Raw genomic sequence first — 20,328 nt, forward strand, 5'->3', positions numbered from 1 at the left:
TCAGAGAACACGAATGCCATAAAGACATCTCAGTAACCTTGGTTAACCCAGTGTTTCCACATTCATTTCATCAAGCAGCCCATGTCTCCCACCTGACATCAATTAACATTCACAGGAAAGTAGGGGATATTACCGGTCTTGGAAACAAATTTGGGAAACGCTGGTTTAAGTGGCCCGCACAGCCGCACCCCCTAGTTAAGACGAGAGGAGGCGGTGGTCGTGCGGAGGCTCCCGACCCGGTTCACGGCTACGGCTGAGCCCTGTCTACACCAGGTCCCCCACCCCTGCCTCTCTCGGTCCCCTAACCAGGAACCTCTTTTCAGCTGGCATCATAGAAAACTCAGTCTTTGCTGGAATCTCTAAACAAACTCTGAAGTCTCCTTTTTAAAAGTCCTGCATATTTATACCCCCACCCCCATGCTGAATCAGAGATCTACATAAAAGAGACCCTGCTCTGCTCAGAGAAAGCAGTAAGGTAATAATAGATGGTCTTACAAAAAACTCAGGATAGGAAAATACCAAATACCACACCTGGTTAGAAATAATATTTATTATTCCCTCCCCCCATGTACAGATTACTTTTCAGAAACATGAACATATTATCCATGTCTTCATCAATAACAGTTTATAGAAAATAAACTTAATTCATATCTTGTCAACAATATAGTTCTATCATTTTTTTTAAACAATAGCCATTTTATTTTTCCATGTTAGTTCAAGAATAGCTTCAAGTTTTACATTTCAGATCAAACCAAGACAATTTTTGTTTCTAGGTAATTGCCTGACAGAGCTCCCCCCTCCCAACCCCTAAAAAATTCTATGCCCTAAATGATAAACTCTTCTTGTACATTCAGCAAACTTTATATTGGAAAAGAAAAAGAATAATTGAGATAGGTACTTACTCTCGTGCACAGTAATAAATCTAGCTGAGCTTCTACTCCTTGCTTTGCAATGATGTTTACATAAAAAAAAATCGTATCTTATCAAGTTACAATGGTAATTTCTTGAAATATGTTTACAGAAGCTATACACTTAATCCACTGAAATTTCCTTCTGATTTTTGAATCTGTAATTAAACCATCGCCATAAGGTAAAGCTTCATCCCAAGAAGATGTTTCCCCTTTTCCTCAGCTATTTCTCTCTAAAGGCTTGAATCATCTCTCAGATCATGTAAGGAGATACATTAAAAGCACAAGAAAAAAATGTTTTAGCTTGCTGACATAATGCCCTTAAGTTTGCTGACATAATGCCCATGTCTTAACTTTAAAATGTAAAATCAGAGTTAAAGCATCACTTAATTCATACAGTACATTGTTAATTAATCGACAGTGTCCCACCAACTCAGAAGTTCCCCAAACTGGTTGTCTTCTACGCATTTATCAACAGTAAGTTTATAACCAATGACTCAATCAAAGAATGTGCTTGTAGTAGGCTGCTGGTTTAACTTTAGAATTACAAGTTTAAATCGTGGGCTATTTTCAAATATAGAAACGCTAAGAGTGGCATATGAACTATTAAATTTGTTTCCCATTACCTACAGGAAGAATTTGTTCAAATAAAATTTTACAAGACAAAATGCAAATCTCTATACCTATATATAGATGTATACATGTATATATTGAACCTAACTAAAGTTTTATAAGCAATACTAACATAGTTCTGGTTACACATTCCTAAAGACTTAGTAACTGCCTTAAAGATATATGTTATAAAGAGGCTTATGCAAAAGGCAAAAATTAAGAAACAACATGATCTTTGAGGTTTTCAGTATTACATCAAAAAGCTGTTTCTATTTTCCATAGAAGAAAACTATGCATTTATCTTCGGAAAAAAATTATAAAAAGATAATGCTATCATGTAAAGAATTCACAAAAACTATACTGTATATCCCATAAAAGTCATACCTATTTAAGGTAAATCACAATTATGGTTTACATTGTACTACAGACATCACCATCACCTTTCCTCTTTAATAAAGAGAGGGTTTAACTTTTTTAACTTACTTAACTAGTGCCACAGAAATTCAAGTCCTAGTAGCAACAAGTTAAACAAGGTTACAAAATAAGGCATTCTGCTCACATGTCATTAAAGTAACAGGCTGAGACAGTAAAGGGGACCTTTTCATTTTTGTAATTTTATATAATCTAAAAATTATACAGAAGGCAATCTTAACCCAAAAAATCCAATTAGCTGCTATCTTGCAGGGCAACAGAAAAACATACACAAAATCCTCAACTTTCAGGTGATTTTCTCCAACTGCCATAAAAAGGCGAATCTTACCTATTTAATAAAGCCCAAGAACAGAAATAAGGATGAAATGTCTTTGACTATACTATTCCTAAGCCTGTAGGTCACACACTAAATGATTTTTCAAATTATAGGTTAAATCTAATTTGACAAAATCCCTGTAGTGTTGTTTAGGGGAAGAAAACAAAACAAGTGGCTTCAGAACACACCTGCACATCACATTCACGCACAGGCACACATCCACACGTGAAACTGCTTTCTCAAACATCGGTTCTCCAGAAAGAATCAAAATGTTTATCATCAAGCTGCAGCATGTGTATTAAGGGGCAGCAACAAAACCTTTTTAGCACAAGGTAAGAATCTGAATGAACTTTTAAATGACCAGTACCTGAAACCAAAAATTTTACTAAAGATGAACTCTAAAACACAAATTTTTTGAAAATCTGGACTCAACTGCCTGTTGCACTTTTACATTAAGTGGTGCTTAAGTAAACAAAAATAGAGCATAAATTCAGCACGCTACTCTCTAAACATTTAAAGCAATGGTTATGTTATCAACAGGTAAAATGCACCTAATTTGGGTCTTTTGACACCTCTTGTTTTAAGTTTATTGTATGATAAAGTTCTTCACAGTTTAAAATATTGTGAAGAGATATATTTATGTATAACTATATTCACATAGATATTATGTACACATACTATGTATTTAATGTACCCATAATCTTTGAATATGTGTGTGCCAGAGGATACCCCACACATATGCAGGAACCCTGAATAGCAGATTGGTGTGAACTGAAATGATTTCTCAGAAAACAGTAGAAGTTAAAAAAAAAAAGATAATTATTATGAATAATTATAACAAAAATTTTTACTGTATTTACATAGTGCCTATCTCCCAAGAGGTAAAGATGCTTTACAGATGTTGGTTAGGATGTGTCAGGTGGGCCTGGGGGAAGGATCGGCTCTCATTTCCACAAGCAGGGAGCCTCCCAGGACCGAGCACGCTCACGACGATGACGGGGGTGCCCACACCGAAGTCTCCTCACTCGCAGGGCCTCAACCAGCAGATCAGAGTCCTGTGGTGAAATCAGGCTTCCATCTGACAGGAGGGGTAACTTCCACCACAGAGGGGTAACTTTAGGTCCTCAGATACTTGTGATTACGTGTTACATTTATGTCACAGGGAGATCAAATGGTTTTTGGTTTTGGCAGATGAGCAAGTCTAACATTCAGTGTGACTGTAATTCAGTGTAGCTTCTCCAGTTTAGTGCCGCACAGCTGACGGGTCACTCGGGACGCGGTCAGCCTCCAGCCAGGGCTGAGGAAATGCAGCGGACGGCTGCGGCCGACTGCGGAGACGGCCTGCGGGCTCCTCGTCTCCGAGGTCTCCACCTCCGCAGACGGCACGCACAGAGAAACAAGCGTTTCAGCACAAAATGTACAGTTAGCCTGGGTCGGTTCGTGTCTAAATCTGCGAAGGCCTTAGGGGTGAACTTTAAAGGCCAGGAGCTCCTCAGAGTGCATGTTGTTTAAAGAGCGAAGATCTGGCAACTTTAGGAGAAGTTTTGTAAAAATAGAGGCCTCGTTTGGGTGGTTTTTCATTATTAAGGTCCTTAGCGCACGGATGAGCGTTTCCTGCAAAGCCTCCACGGAGTTGACGTTTTCTATCCCTGATCGATCTGCGGAGAGCGAGGAGCAGGGGGAGAGGAGGAGACGCCCATGTTACTAACAGTAAACAGACATAACTGTACTTGTCAGTCTCATTAATGAACTCAAACCAAAGCATTACACATGGGAACAAAGGCAAAAGATATCTGACAGAGTTTTTTAAATTCCAATGGCAAATGTTTGAAGCTATTAATCATATTATAAAATATGTATCATATGGTACACCTGATAAAATTCTTTATACTGCTTAGATATCTTTGCTCACAAAAATCTAGAGGTTCTGATTTTTTTAAATTTGATGCCACCTAATTTCAACTGCTTCTAATGAGCAAAATGAGATGAGTCGTGTGGTTTGGAAGTCTATTTTCACCTCATACGGAACATTCCACATCTGCGTGTTACCACAGGCGGCAGACACCCAGGACCCACGCATGGACTCCTCTCCCCGTGAGTGGGCCAGACTCACTACTGATGAGTCAAGTATCCCAAGAAAAACCACAGCTTCCACCTCAGACAGTCTCTCACTGCTCGCTCTGAGGAAAGTCAGATGCCATGTGAGGCGCCTAAGACGTGGTCCAAGTGCTCAGGAACGGAGGGCTGTCTCCAGCCGACAGCAGCCAGCGACCCAGTGGGACACCCAGTGGACAACTCGCAAGGAACCGACTCCTGCCAACGACCACGTGAATAAGCCTGGAGGTCGATCTTGCCCTAGTGAAGCCTTCATATGGACTGCGGACAGCCTGAATACAACCTCCTCAGAAACCCTGAGCCAGAGGCACCCAGAGCCCAACCCTCAGAAACTGAGAGAGAATAAATGTATGCATTTTTAAGCCACAGAATCTCTAGGTAACTTGTTACACAGTAGTAGTTAATCTAACATAGCACGCAATTTTACTATCTATTCAGCGCAGTTCAGTCGCTCAGTCGTGTCTGACTCTTTGCGACCCCATGGACTGCAGCACGCCAGGCCTCCCTGTCCATCACCAACTCCCTATTAATAGTTGTATTAAGTTGCACTTACTTTCATTTAGCATACTGTGTTTATTAAATTCATCATACAAAAATGTTAATAAGTTAGTGATTTAATATAAACCAGCAATAAAGGAAACTACCTTTAAATGAACCAAACTACGGACTTTTTTCATCAGCAAGGACTACTTCTTCCCTTTACAACAGGACACAGATGTACTCAAGAGATATTCAATGGCTCCAAGAAGAGGGGGTTGTAATTAGCAAGAAAAAAACTTCTCCGAGAAAGCAAAATTCTCTGGCCATTTACACTCTTGTTTCATTTTTTTTTACAAGGAAATCCGGGAGGTCTTCCATTGTGACTGGTAGCTGAAAAAGGCTACTTGGAATGGGAACATTCAAACCAAGGACTAAAATTTAATAGTAAAGGATGGGAGGTTGATTAACTCAATGCAGGAGAAAAATGATGAAAACAGCTTTGTATAACATTTAATAAAATTTGGATTATTGCTACAACTGTGCTAATTATTAAAGAAACAGAAACAATCTGAATGGTGACTACTGGTTGGGGGTGGCAGGGAGGGAAATCAACTTTTCACACAAAATTGTAAGATGGACAAAAGATCTCTTTGAGATCTCGACCCTTGACTTCGGCCATACAATCATAAGGATCATCTCTGCAAAACTATTTAAAGCTTTCAATAATGCTTCCAAGACTCTCCGTTGCCTTTAATGTTCAAGCAATTGTTTTCTTTAACAGCCTTGCAATTCATTAATTCATTCACCAAACACTTTTGAATGAGTGTGGTTACCGGTATGTGTGTGCACAGTTGCTCAGTCGTGTCCGACTCTTGCAACCCCGTAGACCGGAGCCCACCAGGCTCCTCTGTCCTTGGGGATTTCCCAGGCAAGAATACTGGAGTCATTGCCTTCTCCAGGTTACTGGTGTGGTGCTAGGGAAGAAGCAGTGACCGCGACAAACTGGAAGTCCTCGTATTTAGAGAGCTCGTATTTTGACAGAAGAAAGTAACTGGTTTACACTACGTCATCTGTAATTTACAACAACAACTGGGAAAAGATGACAATGACCCCAAAAACAAACAGTCTAGATGGCAGTAGTACCAGTACCAAACAGTAAGTGGAAAGGGACATTCGGGTGAAGTTTTATATGTAGCTGATCCTCCAGGGATGATCTGGACTTTGAGTGGCCTATGCCTCTCTATTCAACTCCCTTCATTGTACCTAAGAATGTTAATCACAAAAAACCATGGTGTCATGATTTCGAGGCCAGAGGACCTAAGTACAAATGCAGCTGATCATAACAACAATCCTCTAGCAACTGCAACACTAGAGGCGCAGGCTGAAATGGAAGCCTCTCTTCCAGACACTACGAGCTGTACCGCTGGTCAGGATGCACCCTTCCACATCCTTCACCATTTCACGAGAACGCCTCCTCGACTGTCGTCCTACAGATGGACGTGAAATCCCCTCCACAAGCCCCACGGGGACAACTGACGCCCGCACCCCGACGAGCCCGGCCTGACACCCGCAGGCCAGTCTGACCTCCTCCTGGAAGGGACTCTACCCTTCCACACAGCCCGAAAAAGAACTAACCTTCCGGGGGCAACTGCCCTTCTCCCCACGGTATCAAGCTTCTCCCCATCACTCAGGCAAGTAAGAGTTTGAGACCTCTCTCTCCCTTGGCAGCTAGAGCTGTTCTGTTAACAACCAGTACAGGGGGAGGCTTCTGAAGCTAGACTAGTAGGAGTGCAAATGCCTCATCAGCCAATTATTAAAAATGTGACCTCAGACAAATTATTTAAGCCCCCGTCCCTGCCTTTCCTCAAACTCCTCGCCTGTGTAACTGAGGATAGCATGTCCGAGCTCACAGGCAGGGTCTGTCGTGAAGACAAAATTACATAATGAGATCATTAACTAGCATGTCGTCTTAACCAAAACAAAATAAAAAACCAGAAGGCAAGGGCAGATCCCATGAAAAACAAAAGCTATTTTGAATATAAAGCAAACCATAATGTTGCTTAATTCTAAGCAGTTAGCAGAAAATACAGAAAGACACCTGTTACCTGACACTGGAATGTTCCCTTCAGGAAGCACAGGTTTAGGGGAAAGTCTATGTTGCCTCGTTACCCTTTCTGCCCCACTGAGGGAACACTATGAGCACTGTTCCCATAATCATAACACTTAAATAAGGGTGCTTTACTGTTCAATTTTTAGAATCAACTGATAAATAAAGCATGGAAGACAGTCACATCTTTAGAACAGAATAAATGTTTTCATTCTCGGTGCCACAGAAGAAACGTTAGGGCAAAAGAAGTCAGGCTGCAGAGAAAGTAGGATGCTGCCTCCCTGGATAGTGAGGACACGCAAGCTGAACTCCCGAGAAGTTACGGACAAGTGTAGGAGCAGAGTGTGAGCATATTACAGTCATTATATAACTAAAGTAATGGGGGGGCGGGGGGGGGGGCATAAAAGCTGAGACGGGAAAATGAGAGGGTGCTTTCATTTATCAGCTGAAAAGTGAAAGTAGCTCAGTTGTGTCCGACTCTTTGCAACCCGATAGACTATACAGAATACTGGAATGGGTAACTTTTCCCTTCTCCAGGGATCTACCCAACCCAGGAATCGAACCAGGGTCTCCTGCACTGCAGGCGGATTCTTCACCAGCTGAACTATCATTTATCAGTTACATCTACTAAATAAAAAGGCGACAGCATAGTATTTCGAGTTGGATCAGCAATCATCAGAACAAGCCTGAAGAACAGGCTAGCCAGAGAATAAAGAGACCTTCCATTTTATACCCTTCCACCATTACTGGATTTTATTTTCCTGCTTTAAAAATAACAATAGTCCTTTTTAAGTGACAAAGATTTAAATTTGATATGAACATTATCATAAAGTGGAACAATGTATCATTTTAAGATGCAGCTATTTTTGTGTTGCTTGTATATCTTCATGTATAAACAACACAAATAGGAAGGCCTATCTTCTTTTACAATCCGTCCTTCTCCTTTATTACTATATATCCACAAGCAGGCAAAGGGACAAATGGGTTGGTGGGTAAATGGCTAGAGAGAGACCCCTAAGGTTAATGGTGCTTTTTTGTGGTGATATTATCACCCCTTATTTTCATCCTAATATTGACACTGTCTAATTTCTCAAAGAACCTGTATTATTCTTATGATCAGAAGACAAAACAAGGCTTTCTCCAAGTTAAAATCTGAAACAACAGAGAAATCACATTCCTGGTGGAAACGAGGAAGCAGCATGGTGCCTGGAGAGCGCACCTGCGCCCCCGCCCCCGCACCCCCCCGGCCGCGTCCCCGTGATCTGCCCCGGGAGCGCCCCTGCGCCCAGCCGTGTCCCCCCCACCTGCCCCGGGAGCGCCCCTGCGCCCCCCCACCCCGGCCGTCCCCTCCGCTGACCTGCCCCGGGGGCACCCCTGCGCCCGGCCGTGTCCCCCCCACCTGCCCCGGGAGCGCCCCTGCGCCCAGCCGTGTCCCCCCCACCTGCCCCGGGAGCGCCCCTGCGCCCAGCCGTGTCCCCCCCACCTGCCCCGGGAGCGCCCCTGCGCCCGGCCGTGTCCCCCCCACCTGCCCCGGGAGCTCCCCTGCGCCCGGCCGTGTCCCCCCCACCTGCCCCGGGAGCGCCCCTGCGCCCCCCCACCCCGGCCGTCCCCTCCGCTGACCTGCCCCGGGAGCGCCCCTGTGCCCTGCCGTGTCCCCCCCTCTCAACCTGCCCCGGGAGCGCCCCTGCGCCCCCCCACCCCGGCCGTCCCCTCCGCTGACTTGCCCCGGGGGCGCCCCTGCGCCTGGCCGTCCCCTCCGCTGACCTGCCCCGGGGGCACCCCTGCGCCCCCTCACCCCGGCCGTCCCCTCCGCTGACCTGCCCCGGGAGCGCGCCCCGCCGCCGCCTCACCCCTGAAGTCACCCGCAGGGCTCCGGAGCCGAGCCTGCAGCTGCCGGCGCCGGCCCGCCGCCCCGGGTAAACGCTCGGGACCACGTCACAGCAGCGCGGCGCTCACGCCCGGGCGCCCCCCTCCGTGGCCGCACTGCCGCCAGGCCCGACCTCACGGGGCTGTGGGCTCTCACAGCGGTCACTCCGCCCGGGCGTCCTCACCTGCCGCTGGCGAAACCTAGCACTCCACCCCCACGGTCCAGCTCCACCACCGTCCTGCCCACAAAGCCTTCCTCCTTCCCGAGACGCCCGTCTACCGCAGGCAGAACCTCGGGGTTAGAACACAAAGCTTTCTGTGTTGTTTCCGCCTCGCCACATGGAACACGCAGCGTGTGTCTTAAAACTTGTTCTGTCACCCAGAGCACCTCACACTTCAGGCACATGCACTAAACTAAAAAGCTAACGACTATGGATCACCTGTAGTTTCATGATTACAGATGTACTAACCTGATGCCAACTCAAACCATTACTAAGTACTTAAAGAGACTCTGCAAAATGGTGGGTTGTGCGCAAGAGGCTTCCCAGGTGGTGCTAGTGGCAAAGAACCGACCTGCCAACGCAGGAGATGCAAGAGACAAAGGTTGATCCCCGGGTCAGGAAGATCCCCTGGAGGAGGAAATGGCAACCCACTCCAGTATTCTTGCCTAGAGAATCCCACGGACAGAGGAGTCCATGGGGTCGCAAAGAGTCTGACACGACGAGTGACTGAACACACACATGAGCAAGAGGCACTGAAAAGCGACTAAGAAACAGGCCGCCCTCCCGGACACGGTCCATCATGTTATCCCACGAGTGCAGGCAGAGCAGGTCAGAAAAGGTGGCCAAACAGCGCTCGCAAACGGCCTGTCTCCACCACTGGCGTGCAACGGGCCCTTCACGACACACAGAGAACTCACCCTCTGCAGGGCCTACTGGTGTGAGAGCGACCGCCTCACAGCTCAGCCCAGGACCGGGGCCACACGCACACCTCACAACCCTCCCTGTGCTCAGCACAAGGGCTTTCACACAGCAGGAAGTCAACGGGCAACTTAAAGTCAGTCATGTCGAAATACTGTCAAAGTCTCCACGAATGGTTTAAAAGTCAGGGACACCTGAAAACGGCTGGCACGTTTTTACATGTTCCCAAGCAAGTCCCCGTCTCAGTTCCCGATTTCTTACTGGGGGTAATCCCTGTCTTCCTGTCTGAGCTGAGATACGTTGATCAGAAGCAACCGCAGTGTAAGCACGGTGGCAGGGAAACCGGGAAACACCGTGCGTGGGCGCCTCCCAAGCCTCAGGAAACGCTGGGACACAGCAGCCGCGTCACTCGCTCACGCAGGCGCTCGCCTCTGCCCTGTGCCGACGGCACGTGAGGCTCCCACGCACAATCGCTTCCCTTCCCGGGAGGAGGAGACCGAGACCCAGAGACAGACGGTACTTACCCAGCCACACAGAGAGCTCAGGAGCAAAGCTCAGTGAGAGCCTACAACTCGTAATTCTGATTTTTGTAACAAAAGACAGTAAAATCATACATCTTGATACTTACAACACTTTCAAGTAACCCACATGGTATTTTTAAATAAAACTTAGATTTGGATTACCACCACCTACCTGGAGATATACAATGTTGCAAAAAATAAATCCATAAAATATTAAGACTTGTAAAAGAAATATGAACAAAAGCTAAAGATTAAGAGAGGTAGACATGAGACCCAGATCTCAACATCCGTTTATCACTATACAGCCCTTTTGACTTTTACTGTTATGGGAAAAAAAAATTCATCATGCAAAAATAACAGACCCCTAGTTCAGCATCTTCCCTAAGGCCTGCGTCCCTCCACACGACCTGCCAGAACCTAGGCCACTGCAGCCTGCTCCCCAGGCTGCTCACTACATTCCAGGTGTGGCACGATTGCGAACCGGCTTCCTTACCTGCAGAGACCAGGACAACTGCTGTAAACAGACTCATCTCTTCATCACTAAGTTGGAGGGCATTTAGCTTCTCACTAAATTCAAACATAGAGTTTAGCAGATCCCCTGCCCCCATTGAGTGTAAATCATCCACACTATACTTCTTTCCACTTAAAAAGGTGACAGTACGCTCCTTTGCATCAAACAACGACGCAAACCGTACCATTAAAACCTGGAAAAAGAAAGAGACTTAAATGTATATGGGGAAGTTCAATCATAATACGAGAAAATAACTCAGTATTCAAGTCAGTTAAGAGATATCCTATGTATTTTAAAAAGTTGTAGAAGAAAAACTGCGTTTATTTTACCTAGAACCATTTGCTTAAGGCAAATTCTCCATCAAAGCAATACTCTAGGAACAGCATCAAAAAAAAAAAAAAATTCCAACCACCAGTGGCAAAATAATTCAACGCCTATGGTGCTCTGAAGCTATTAAAGATTCTGAAATGCAGATTCAAAATTAAAGCAGGCAAAAAAAAAACCCAAATTAAAGCAGGCAATAATGCTAAGAAGTCTGAAACTGGACCTTGGTCAAAGGTATTAAAGAAACTCTTTTAAGCTATCAAGTACATCACACGGTCTCTAAGCCCAAAGTAAAAAGAGCAGTATTTCAATGCAACAACACTTGGAAACATCCAAACACCAAATGTAGACAAGGAAAGATGAACTCTAGTGAGTCTATTTCAAGAAAGGGTAACCTCAAAAGACACAAACTATTACAGCGACTGCTCCAGATATCAAGTCATGATGGAAATCCAAACCAAGCGTCACTGCGGACCTGCAGGCTCGCTCCACTGCAGTCACTGCTAACGACTATGTCCCTTGTTTCTCGTGTAACCAGAGGAACACTGAACAAACATCTGCCCCTTGCAGAGCTCCCGAGCAAAGACGCTTCACCCAAGACAGCCCGAGAGAGAGGAAGCCTTCTAAGAAGACAGAGCTAGCCCACAGCCAGCTGTCTCCAGACAGATCACAAGGGGAACAGAACGCAAGTCCTGGACGATGAGATCTGTGTTCCAGTCGTGACTGTCATGAATTTACTGGTAACCAAGGAAAGAAAACTCTCTTAACCTCTCTGGGCTATATCGTTCTATAACCTCATAACTGGGTGAACTGAACTTGATCTCTGACATCCCTTCTGACTCTCAATCTGGAGGTCCATTGGTCAAGAGTCTGTCTTCCAATGCAGGGGACACGGGTTTGATACCTGGTCAGGGAACTAGGATCTGACATGCCCCGAATGGAGGCGCCCACGCGCTGCAGCAAAGGCCCAGCGCAGTCAAAGACCCGTAAGTCTGATGTTGTCCTTTAAACTGAAAATTCCAACCTATAGGTGTTTCTTTGGAATTACATCACAGCTATTTTATTTATGAAAACTTCTTCTCTATTCTAGTCCAAGTGCCCCAGAGAACAGAGCCAAAGGCAAGGGGTTTTGTGGGGGGTGCAGGTGTGAAAACAGGCGTGAGGAAGAAGGAAGTGTGATGAAAGCAAAGTCAGTAGCGGAGGATGTGTCACCAAGCTGGACACGGCCTGACATCAAGCACAGCTGAGATCTGGGCCACGGGCGGCCATCCAGGGACATGATGGCCCCCCCGCCCCGCCACCTCCTCTGCTGATTAAAGGCTGGGGCCGCCCAACATCAGCTCCCACCCTCCCCTGCACTTCAGGACGATGCCCTGTGAGCTCCAGGCCAGGCCTGCACCTGTGCCCATCTCAGCTGCAGCGGGAAGCCCCGGGCCGACAGATGAGAGGCACCTAGCCCGCAGGGGGAGAGGCTCTGTCTGCGTCCTACTCAAGTTGGCAACAAGAGCTGCCCAGGCCAGGAGACTTGGGGTTGCCGTGCTGCGAACCCTGCACGTTTGTGTTTCAAGTCTTGATAACGCAGGTTTTACCTCGTCTCTCCCCAAGATCCTGGGACGGTCATGCTTTTCTTGGTAGTTTCAGCCTCTGGACTACAAATACTTGTTGAGAAAAGAATGAAAAAAAAATACTACCCTGCCCACTATCAACATTCAAGATAAATAAATGCCTACCTCAAAAGTCCCAGCCTTTAAAAGGCTGACCTGGTCGTGCTGCGAGAGGTCTCTGAAGCCAGGGATGCGCTTTGCAAACTCCACCACTTCCTTCACTGCGGGGGTGAAGCTCATGGAGAACTCTTCCCAGACTTCATGCCCCGATTTATGAGGGTCTACGTACGGAGACTTACTCATCGGACAAACCTAATATGTGCAGAAGAGAAGAAATCTTCGGTTATGAGAGGTGGGAAAGAAACTTCAAAGGCAGCGTGTCAGTCACTGGAAACCCCAACAGGAAAAGACTCTGTGACACCAGAGAATCTACTGATATTAGCTAGCACTTTCTTTACTGGCTGCTCCCCTTGTGACAGAAAGACTCAGAGCATCCTAATTTAAACAGCAGTTAACTTATCATAAAAGAAGTAGTCTAAGCAAAAGGTTCATCTATTACAAGCTGGTTCAAAAACCTGGAGCACAATCTATAGAAACATAAATTAGCTGAGCGGTTGCGGGACTGGGGCTGGGGGCAGGTACTGTTTGCAAATAGGCACAAGGGATGTTTTGGGGGGTGATGGGGATGTTTTAACACTGGACTATGGCAATGGTGCATAACTAAAATTACTAAAAAGCACTGAAATTGAACACTCTGTTGCACAGGTTTGACAGTGGACTTTGTAACACTACTATCGTCTTACACTGGTTTTACAAGTGTCAAGCAAACTCACACGTGCATCTGACTCTCAGTCCTGTTACTTAGGTATGGCAGACATAAAATTACCATCTCTTAGGTAAGGAAATGGGACTTTAAGTGGGTTGGTGATCCATCCAAATATAGCTAGAAGTCAAGGCCTAGAGCCCAACCCCCCACTTAGTATTTCAAAACTCACTGTTTCCTAAATAGACAAAATTACATTGCTGTAATTTCAAAGAAGAAAAGGTCTGAGATGCTTCATTGTTTTAAAAGAGGTCACTGACCACTTATTTCATATACAATGGTGTGACCACTGGCCTCCACTTTTTCAGTGAGGACACAATGCTGGACACACAAGGTGCACCTTCTCAACGAGGATGGGGAGGAGAGAAGAGGCCAGAGGAGGGACCGGCACACCACGGAGATACAAAATGAAATCAGCCTTCACGTGCCGACTAAACCCACGAGATCCAGAAATGGGACGGCTCCATGGCCGTGGACAACATCACAAATTAGAACCTAAACACTTATGGGTTTTCCCCTCCTTACGGCAGTCACTAAGCCTAAAGAAAATAAGGTTACCTTCCAGATCCATGGAATCAAATAACTTCAAGGGACCAAAAACAAACAAACACCTAACATTAGGATTGGGGTAGAGTCAACTATTTGACTATTTGATGAAAAATGAAGATCTGAATTACCCTGGTGTAGAAAACACCAAGCACTATCAACAGAGCCGCGGGCCTGCTGCTCTGGATGACACTCTGGCTGAGCACACCCGACGTGCTTTCACACAGACTGCTGTATTTGATGAAACACTTAAATGACGTAACACTGACTCATCCCACAGGGTGAAGTCTGAGAAAATTCTTAGAATCCAGCAGATTACCTTAAACTATTCCCAAGTTTTCAAACCATGAAACACCCATGCTCTGCATCCAAAGACCTCTTCATATCATGATGGTTAGAGAAGACACCTTCCATCTCAATCAAGGAATTACTGCCTGTGGCAAGCTAAAGGATCAGCCCCTTGAGGAAATCCCAACGCTAGCAAGGCCAAGACTAACTTGAATACCTGTATTTTGAAAGGGTTTTTTAAGAATTAAAGGATCAATTCTTCATAACCCATATTTTACATAAAATCCTAATTCCGATCATAGTATCAATCAAATAACATGCTTGTGTACCTAGCTCTGTGTGAAAGCAGGTCATTCCACAAATGCTGTTTATTCAAAATAATTGATCTAAAATACCATGCAAAAGGGATTCTAATAAATCTAGCTTTGCTGACCCTCACCCCCACCTCTGAATTTGGAATGGCCTCCTAATAAAAGAAAGCCTTCATAGTTTTCCTTGACACAAAGTGAGCAAAAAAAGGGATTTCACTATACCAGGTGCATTCTCCCGCCAGTGTTGCACAGGAAACCGTTCTTGTTCTCCTTCTGGGAAAACCCGTCCATGGAAACCCGATCACACACTCTCTGAGCATACGCGCCGGGGAAGCCCGCGCAGGGTCCGCCCGCCACGCAGACGCCGGGCCCGCCGGGGTAGTGCACGCCGCTCCGGCCCCGGTAGTGCCCGCCGAGCCGCGGCGCGCTCTCGGCGCAGGGGAAGCGGCCGCGCGGCCCGCCCGCACACTGCTCGGGGTGCACGCCGAACTGCTCCAGGCTCCCAGGGAGCCGCTCTCGCGGCGGCGCCGAGGTCTCCGCCGGGCTTTCGCGCGGCTCCTGATTATACATGAAGGTGTCCTTGTGCGCTCTGGTTACCATGCCGATCACTTCCTCCTTCGCAAAATCGGAGGAGGGAGAAGAGCTTTTGCTGTTGTCTGGCTCCAGCTGGGGTTTGGGTCGCGGTTGTTCCTGGGCTGGCAAGGCGATCTGCTCATGGTGGTCTGCCAAAGGGTCACTGTGCAAACGACCACTGAGCTGGCTGTCCATCATGGTCCTCATCGCACTCTGCATCTCGATCAGCATGCGCTGCTTTTCACGCTTAGGAATGCGCCCAAACCGAACAGCTATTGCAGAAAAAGATATTCAACGTCTACAGGTTAAATAAGACCCATTTATTCCAAAGAGCAACACAGCATTGGCTCTGACAACTACAGCTTCTGATGACACAAGAGTGCCCACTTGAGTCTGGCCAAAAATCATTCTAAACCTGCCAGTTATGTTTTTGAGGAGCCACAGGAAGCGGGAGTGGGGAGAGAAAGTTTTCACTTTTCTCTCAAAATAAGCTAAAGAGAAGACTTCTTGGGTATTTTATAAGCAAAGTCTAAGAAAGAAATTTGAAATTAACTAATGAAAATCAGTTTGAAACAAACCAGCCTTACTACTCAGCACTTTACTAACTAAGGCTGAAGGCTGTGTCCTCAGGAAGGCATTCAGCTATCCACACCCATCAACGCCGAAGGGTAGGAACAGTCACTTCCCCTGACCTTTGTCCCTTCATCTCTGTAACCTTATCCTCAAGACCCAACTATTAAGTGATCACCTTTTCCAACTTCTTAAGAGAAAATCTTAAAAGAAAAGAAAAGAAAGAAGTCACAGAAGTACAGAACAGACTTTTGCACTCTGTGGGAGAAGGTGAGGGTGGGATGTTTCAAAAGAACAGCATGTATATTATCTATGGTGAAACAGATCACTAGCCCAGCCCAGGTGAGATGCATGAGAGGAGTGCTCGGGCCTGGTGCACTGGGAGGACCCAGAGGAGTCGGGTGGAGAGGGAGGTGGGATGGGGGACCGGGATGGGGAATACGTGTAACTCTATGGCTGATTCGTGTCAATGTATGACAAAATCCACTGCAATGTTGTGAAGTAACTGGCCTCCAACTAATAAAATAAAATTAAAAAAAAAAAAAAAAAAGAAGTCACAGTCAATAGAAATGCAGTTATTGGAAAATAAACTGGCTGGATTTTAATTAAAATCAATGAAACAAAAACAAAAGCATTCATTTGCACTATCTTAGAGGCTAGTCCTGTCTCCAACATTCCTATCCCTGAGGGAAAGAAACGCTTCTTTCTATTCTAGTATTTATACACAGATAATAAAAATTCAATCCTGCAAGGAAGTCTCACTGCTCTAACTGCAGCCTCTTACACTGTCAACCGCAGACGTAACAACTTAATCATTTTGCACAGTCGACCTTAGCTTCCCTCTACACGACTGATGGCCATTTTTACTCTTGTGGAAATCACAATATCCATCAAGTTTGGATTAGTATTTCTAGAGCCATAAAAAAAAAATTTTTTTAAAGCAATTGAAAACATAGAACATCAATTGCCAAAACCTGTCATTCAAGAACCTACTTATTACAACGCTGTGTTTCTGTGTCAGTAGGGACTAGCTAGAGTAACCTAAGGGACTGCTTAGATCACTCTTCCCTAGATGAATACAAAGCTCATTCTTAGCAGCTCTCAATCAACTCCTAACCTGACCCCTCTGAAAGCCTCACAATCCTCAGTTACGTTACCTGGAGGAGAATGAGACCACCCAAACATGATTCCCCAAGCACTGCAGAAGAGTCAGGTCTCCCAGGGAGGTGGTCCACAAAGGACATTAACGGTCCAGCAAATCACCACCACCCTGCTGCCCACAGGAGTGGCACACACCAGGACTGAGCTGCCACCTCCGCAGCAGACGCGTCTTTCAATCTTGCGTCACCTTTGAAAGTACTCACAGTCGGCGCCTAAGAGCACGGTGTCATCTCAGGACTGAGAAGTCACAGAGCTAACTCACAGAGGGAGAAATGCATTCCTCAGAACTGCTAAGAAAGAAACCAGGGGGAGAAGCCAACAACTCCTTTATCAAGAAAAACTACACCTTTCTTTTTTTTTAAAAAAGTACTCAAATCACACAGAGGAAAAATGGGTCTTTTCACAGGCAAGAAACCAAAAAAAGAAGTGAGTCAAAAGCTGTTTCTGAGGTGATGATGCTAAAATTTGACTTTAATCAATTTGGCATCCTGTAAGACCACAAAATGTGCTTTCGAAAATCTGTTTCACCCTGAGCACAAGGGGGCCACTGGTAATTGACTTACAGCTCTGGTTCACGCTGAGGAATAAAGCCAAGCCCATACGCTTTAAGAAGAGCACTCTTTAAACTGGGGACATACCATCTCTTGACATTCCAACAGACAGACACTTTTTGAAGCGACACTGCTGGCATCTGTTCCTATTCATTCTCATTATAGAGCAGTTTTCATTCTTCAGGCACTTCTTGTACTGAATGTTTTGCTGAATGCTTCTCCGGAAAAAACCCTAAGAACAAAGGAAGATGTAGGGATCCAATTAAAAACATCCAGAGGAACTCCCTCTAAGCGTCCCCCACACCTAATTAGCCAGTACGCTACCAGGACCCGAGAGGTCATTCTGGCTTAGAGCAGGGGAAGACGACACTGACACTCAGACCATCATCGAGCTCTCAGCGGTACCTGCGAGTGCCTGCCGGCCACGCGGGGCTCTTTCCCCGCTTCCCTTTGGAGTCTCAGCGCTACCAAAGCCCCCGTGTCCTACACTCTGGTCACCCTGTTACCAGCCGGGCCTGCAGCCACGCTTTCCAGCTCATGCTGGAGTCACGTTCAAATTCCCAAACTCTTGCAATATGAAGGACGTCTTCAACAACATGACAGAGAACAGTGTTCCATACTGCAGTTCCCTCGCTAGATCTAAGGATCACATTAGGAGAACTTGGTCTTTCCTGGATTACCACCAGTTGACACCTCCTTATCATTCCAGATATTCCAGGTCACTTATCAGCTACAGGTAAGTGTCACATACACCCACAGCTCCCAGCTGGATGACCGCACACAGCTGCCGTATTTACTGCACAAACAATCCAAGTTCATGCTCTGTGAGTGGTCTGCAAAGACCTCCCCTTAACTTTTTCAGGAAAATCAAAATCACCTAAATTATTTTAAACTGCAGTTTCCTCGACTGTCATTAACTAACCACATTATTGGATGAATCTGTATTAGTGATTGTGGGATATAACATTTTTATGCTTTGTTACTATAATACTATATATGATATATATATATATCTGAGCTATGATATCCATGATATCATATGATATCACTATGATATCTGAGCTAGATCTTTAAGAGCAATTATGTGTGGCATTTATCAAGAATATGCACTGATATTCACTTGCTTGTGCTTTTGTTTCTCTAGCTAGAAACATAGTTATTTCATATCTTTTGTTAAATGAAAAAAAAAAAAGAAAAACTATTTATAGAATTTTTAAAACAATGAAAAAGTGCTATTTCTGAATAAAGTATAGTAGTCCTGTGACGTGATCGAGCCATTAAGAGCTACAAAACTCACAGCTCACTCAGAGCCACCCTAGAAAGTATCTTCCCCTTCATCATGTATATTCACTGTTTTGCTCACCCACCATATCCAGCCAAACTGGGTTCCTGCTTCTGGCTTTCAGTGAGAGGATAGCACCAGCACAAGTCCTGGCCGTGTCAGTGTTAGACACTCAGGAGGAAGGACTGTGCCGGATGAGGAGAGAGTGTCCCTAGATGTAAGTAGGAAGTATAGACTTCTCACTTGGAATTACCTGACTCAGGAATATTCAACTCAACTTACAAATGAGCTTACCTAGGGCTCAATTTATACTTGAGATTCTTTCACTGACTTGGCATCGCTTCCGAAGGTATCACATTTTTACAAGCACCTAGGAGTTGCGCCCAGTTCCCAGCACCTGCCAGGTCAGAGTGTCAAAGGGCCTGATGGGATCTGCTCCAAGCCTGGCTTGGCCTAAGTCTCCAGAAGGCAACAGCCTCATCCGCGGGCTCCCTGCCGGCCACTGCCACCCAGGACAGTGCCTGACGCGTCGGCGAGTGAAACACTTCACACCAGATTCAAGTGTAAGATAGCAAATTTATTTTGATCAAAATCTTAAAGGAAAAAGAAATACTAAAAAAAAAAAAAAAAAAAAAAGAAATACTAAATATATTTAAAATGTAGTTTTAAAATATATTTTTCAAAATGAGTTATGTTTGTACACTACATAAAATGCTTAAAACTTTAAGGAGCAGCTGACTTCTCTTCTCCTTCCAGATTATCAACCATGTAATCTCTTTAATCCCAGAATAAGGCAGCTTAAACAAACGAAAGCATGCATTACCTTACAGCCTTCACAAGCATGAACGCCGTAGTGGAATCCTGAGGCCACATCCCCGCAGACTTTACACAGGAGAACCATGCCACTGAATTCTGAAGCACAAATAGACAGAAAAGTGAAAAAATGGAAGAAAAGCTAAAACTGTTTCTTTCCAATAGAGTACTGTATTTTGTTCAACTTATAAATACTTTAAAAAATATACAAATATACTTTTATAATGTCAGAGAAAAATCTTTACACCAAATTGACGAATCAAAAGAAATCTTGCCTTATGGCATGGCCAAAACTCTCTCAGAGAGCTGAAGATTCTGGACATACTCTGAAATTTTGTAAATCTAGAGTTACTCTACATCAGATATGCAACCAGAATTAAGAAAACAATTCTGCTGGGTAAGAGTCAAGGAATCAGCGCCAGGGGCATCAACCAACAAAAGGTGCGAAGCGGGGTCTCCACAGGCCGCTATGCAAACAGTCCAACCCACTCGCGGGCAGAGCCAGGTGCCAGCCCTTCCTGACCCCGCCCTGAACCAGTCTGTGACCTCTGCACTCACTCACGGATCCACATTCCCACTGCTCTGTGGGATATTCCAACCCTCCAAACATTCCTAGCGCCAGGCTTCATGAAAGCAAGCTCCTTTCCGTGAGTGAGTGCTCCACTCTAGAAACCAGAGTCAACACTAGGAGGGA

General features: G+C 45.4%; 1 protein-coding gene across 1 annotated transcript in view; it reads right to left on the reverse strand.

Annotated features, from left to right (window-relative positions):
- Window positions 1-530: 530 nt before the first annotated feature.
- The window catches only part of NR1D2 (nuclear receptor subfamily 1 group D member 2), a 29,194-nt gene continuing 9,396 nt past the window's right edge, over window positions 531-20,328 (reverse strand). The window contains exons 3-8 of the mRNA XM_065946545.1: window positions 19,645-19,733; window positions 17,627-17,771; window positions 14,907-15,529; window positions 12,843-13,028; window positions 10,771-10,981; window positions 531-3,926 (exon numbers count right to left, since the gene is read on the reverse strand). Of these exons, the coding sequence (XP_065802617.1) occupies window positions 3,730-3,926; window positions 10,771-10,981; window positions 12,843-13,028; window positions 14,907-15,529; window positions 17,627-17,771; window positions 19,645-19,733 (1,451 nt within the window). The 3' untranslated portion in view covers window positions 531-3,729. The remainder of the gene's footprint in view (window positions 3,927-10,770; window positions 10,982-12,842; window positions 13,029-14,906; window positions 15,530-17,626; window positions 17,772-19,644; window positions 19,734-20,328) is intronic.

Source organism: Muntiacus reevesi, chromosome 10, assembly GCF_963930625.1.
Source record: "Muntiacus reevesi chromosome 10, mMunRee1.1, whole genome shotgun sequence".
NCBI lineage: Eukaryota > Metazoa > Chordata > Mammalia > Artiodactyla > Cervidae > Muntiacus > Muntiacus reevesi.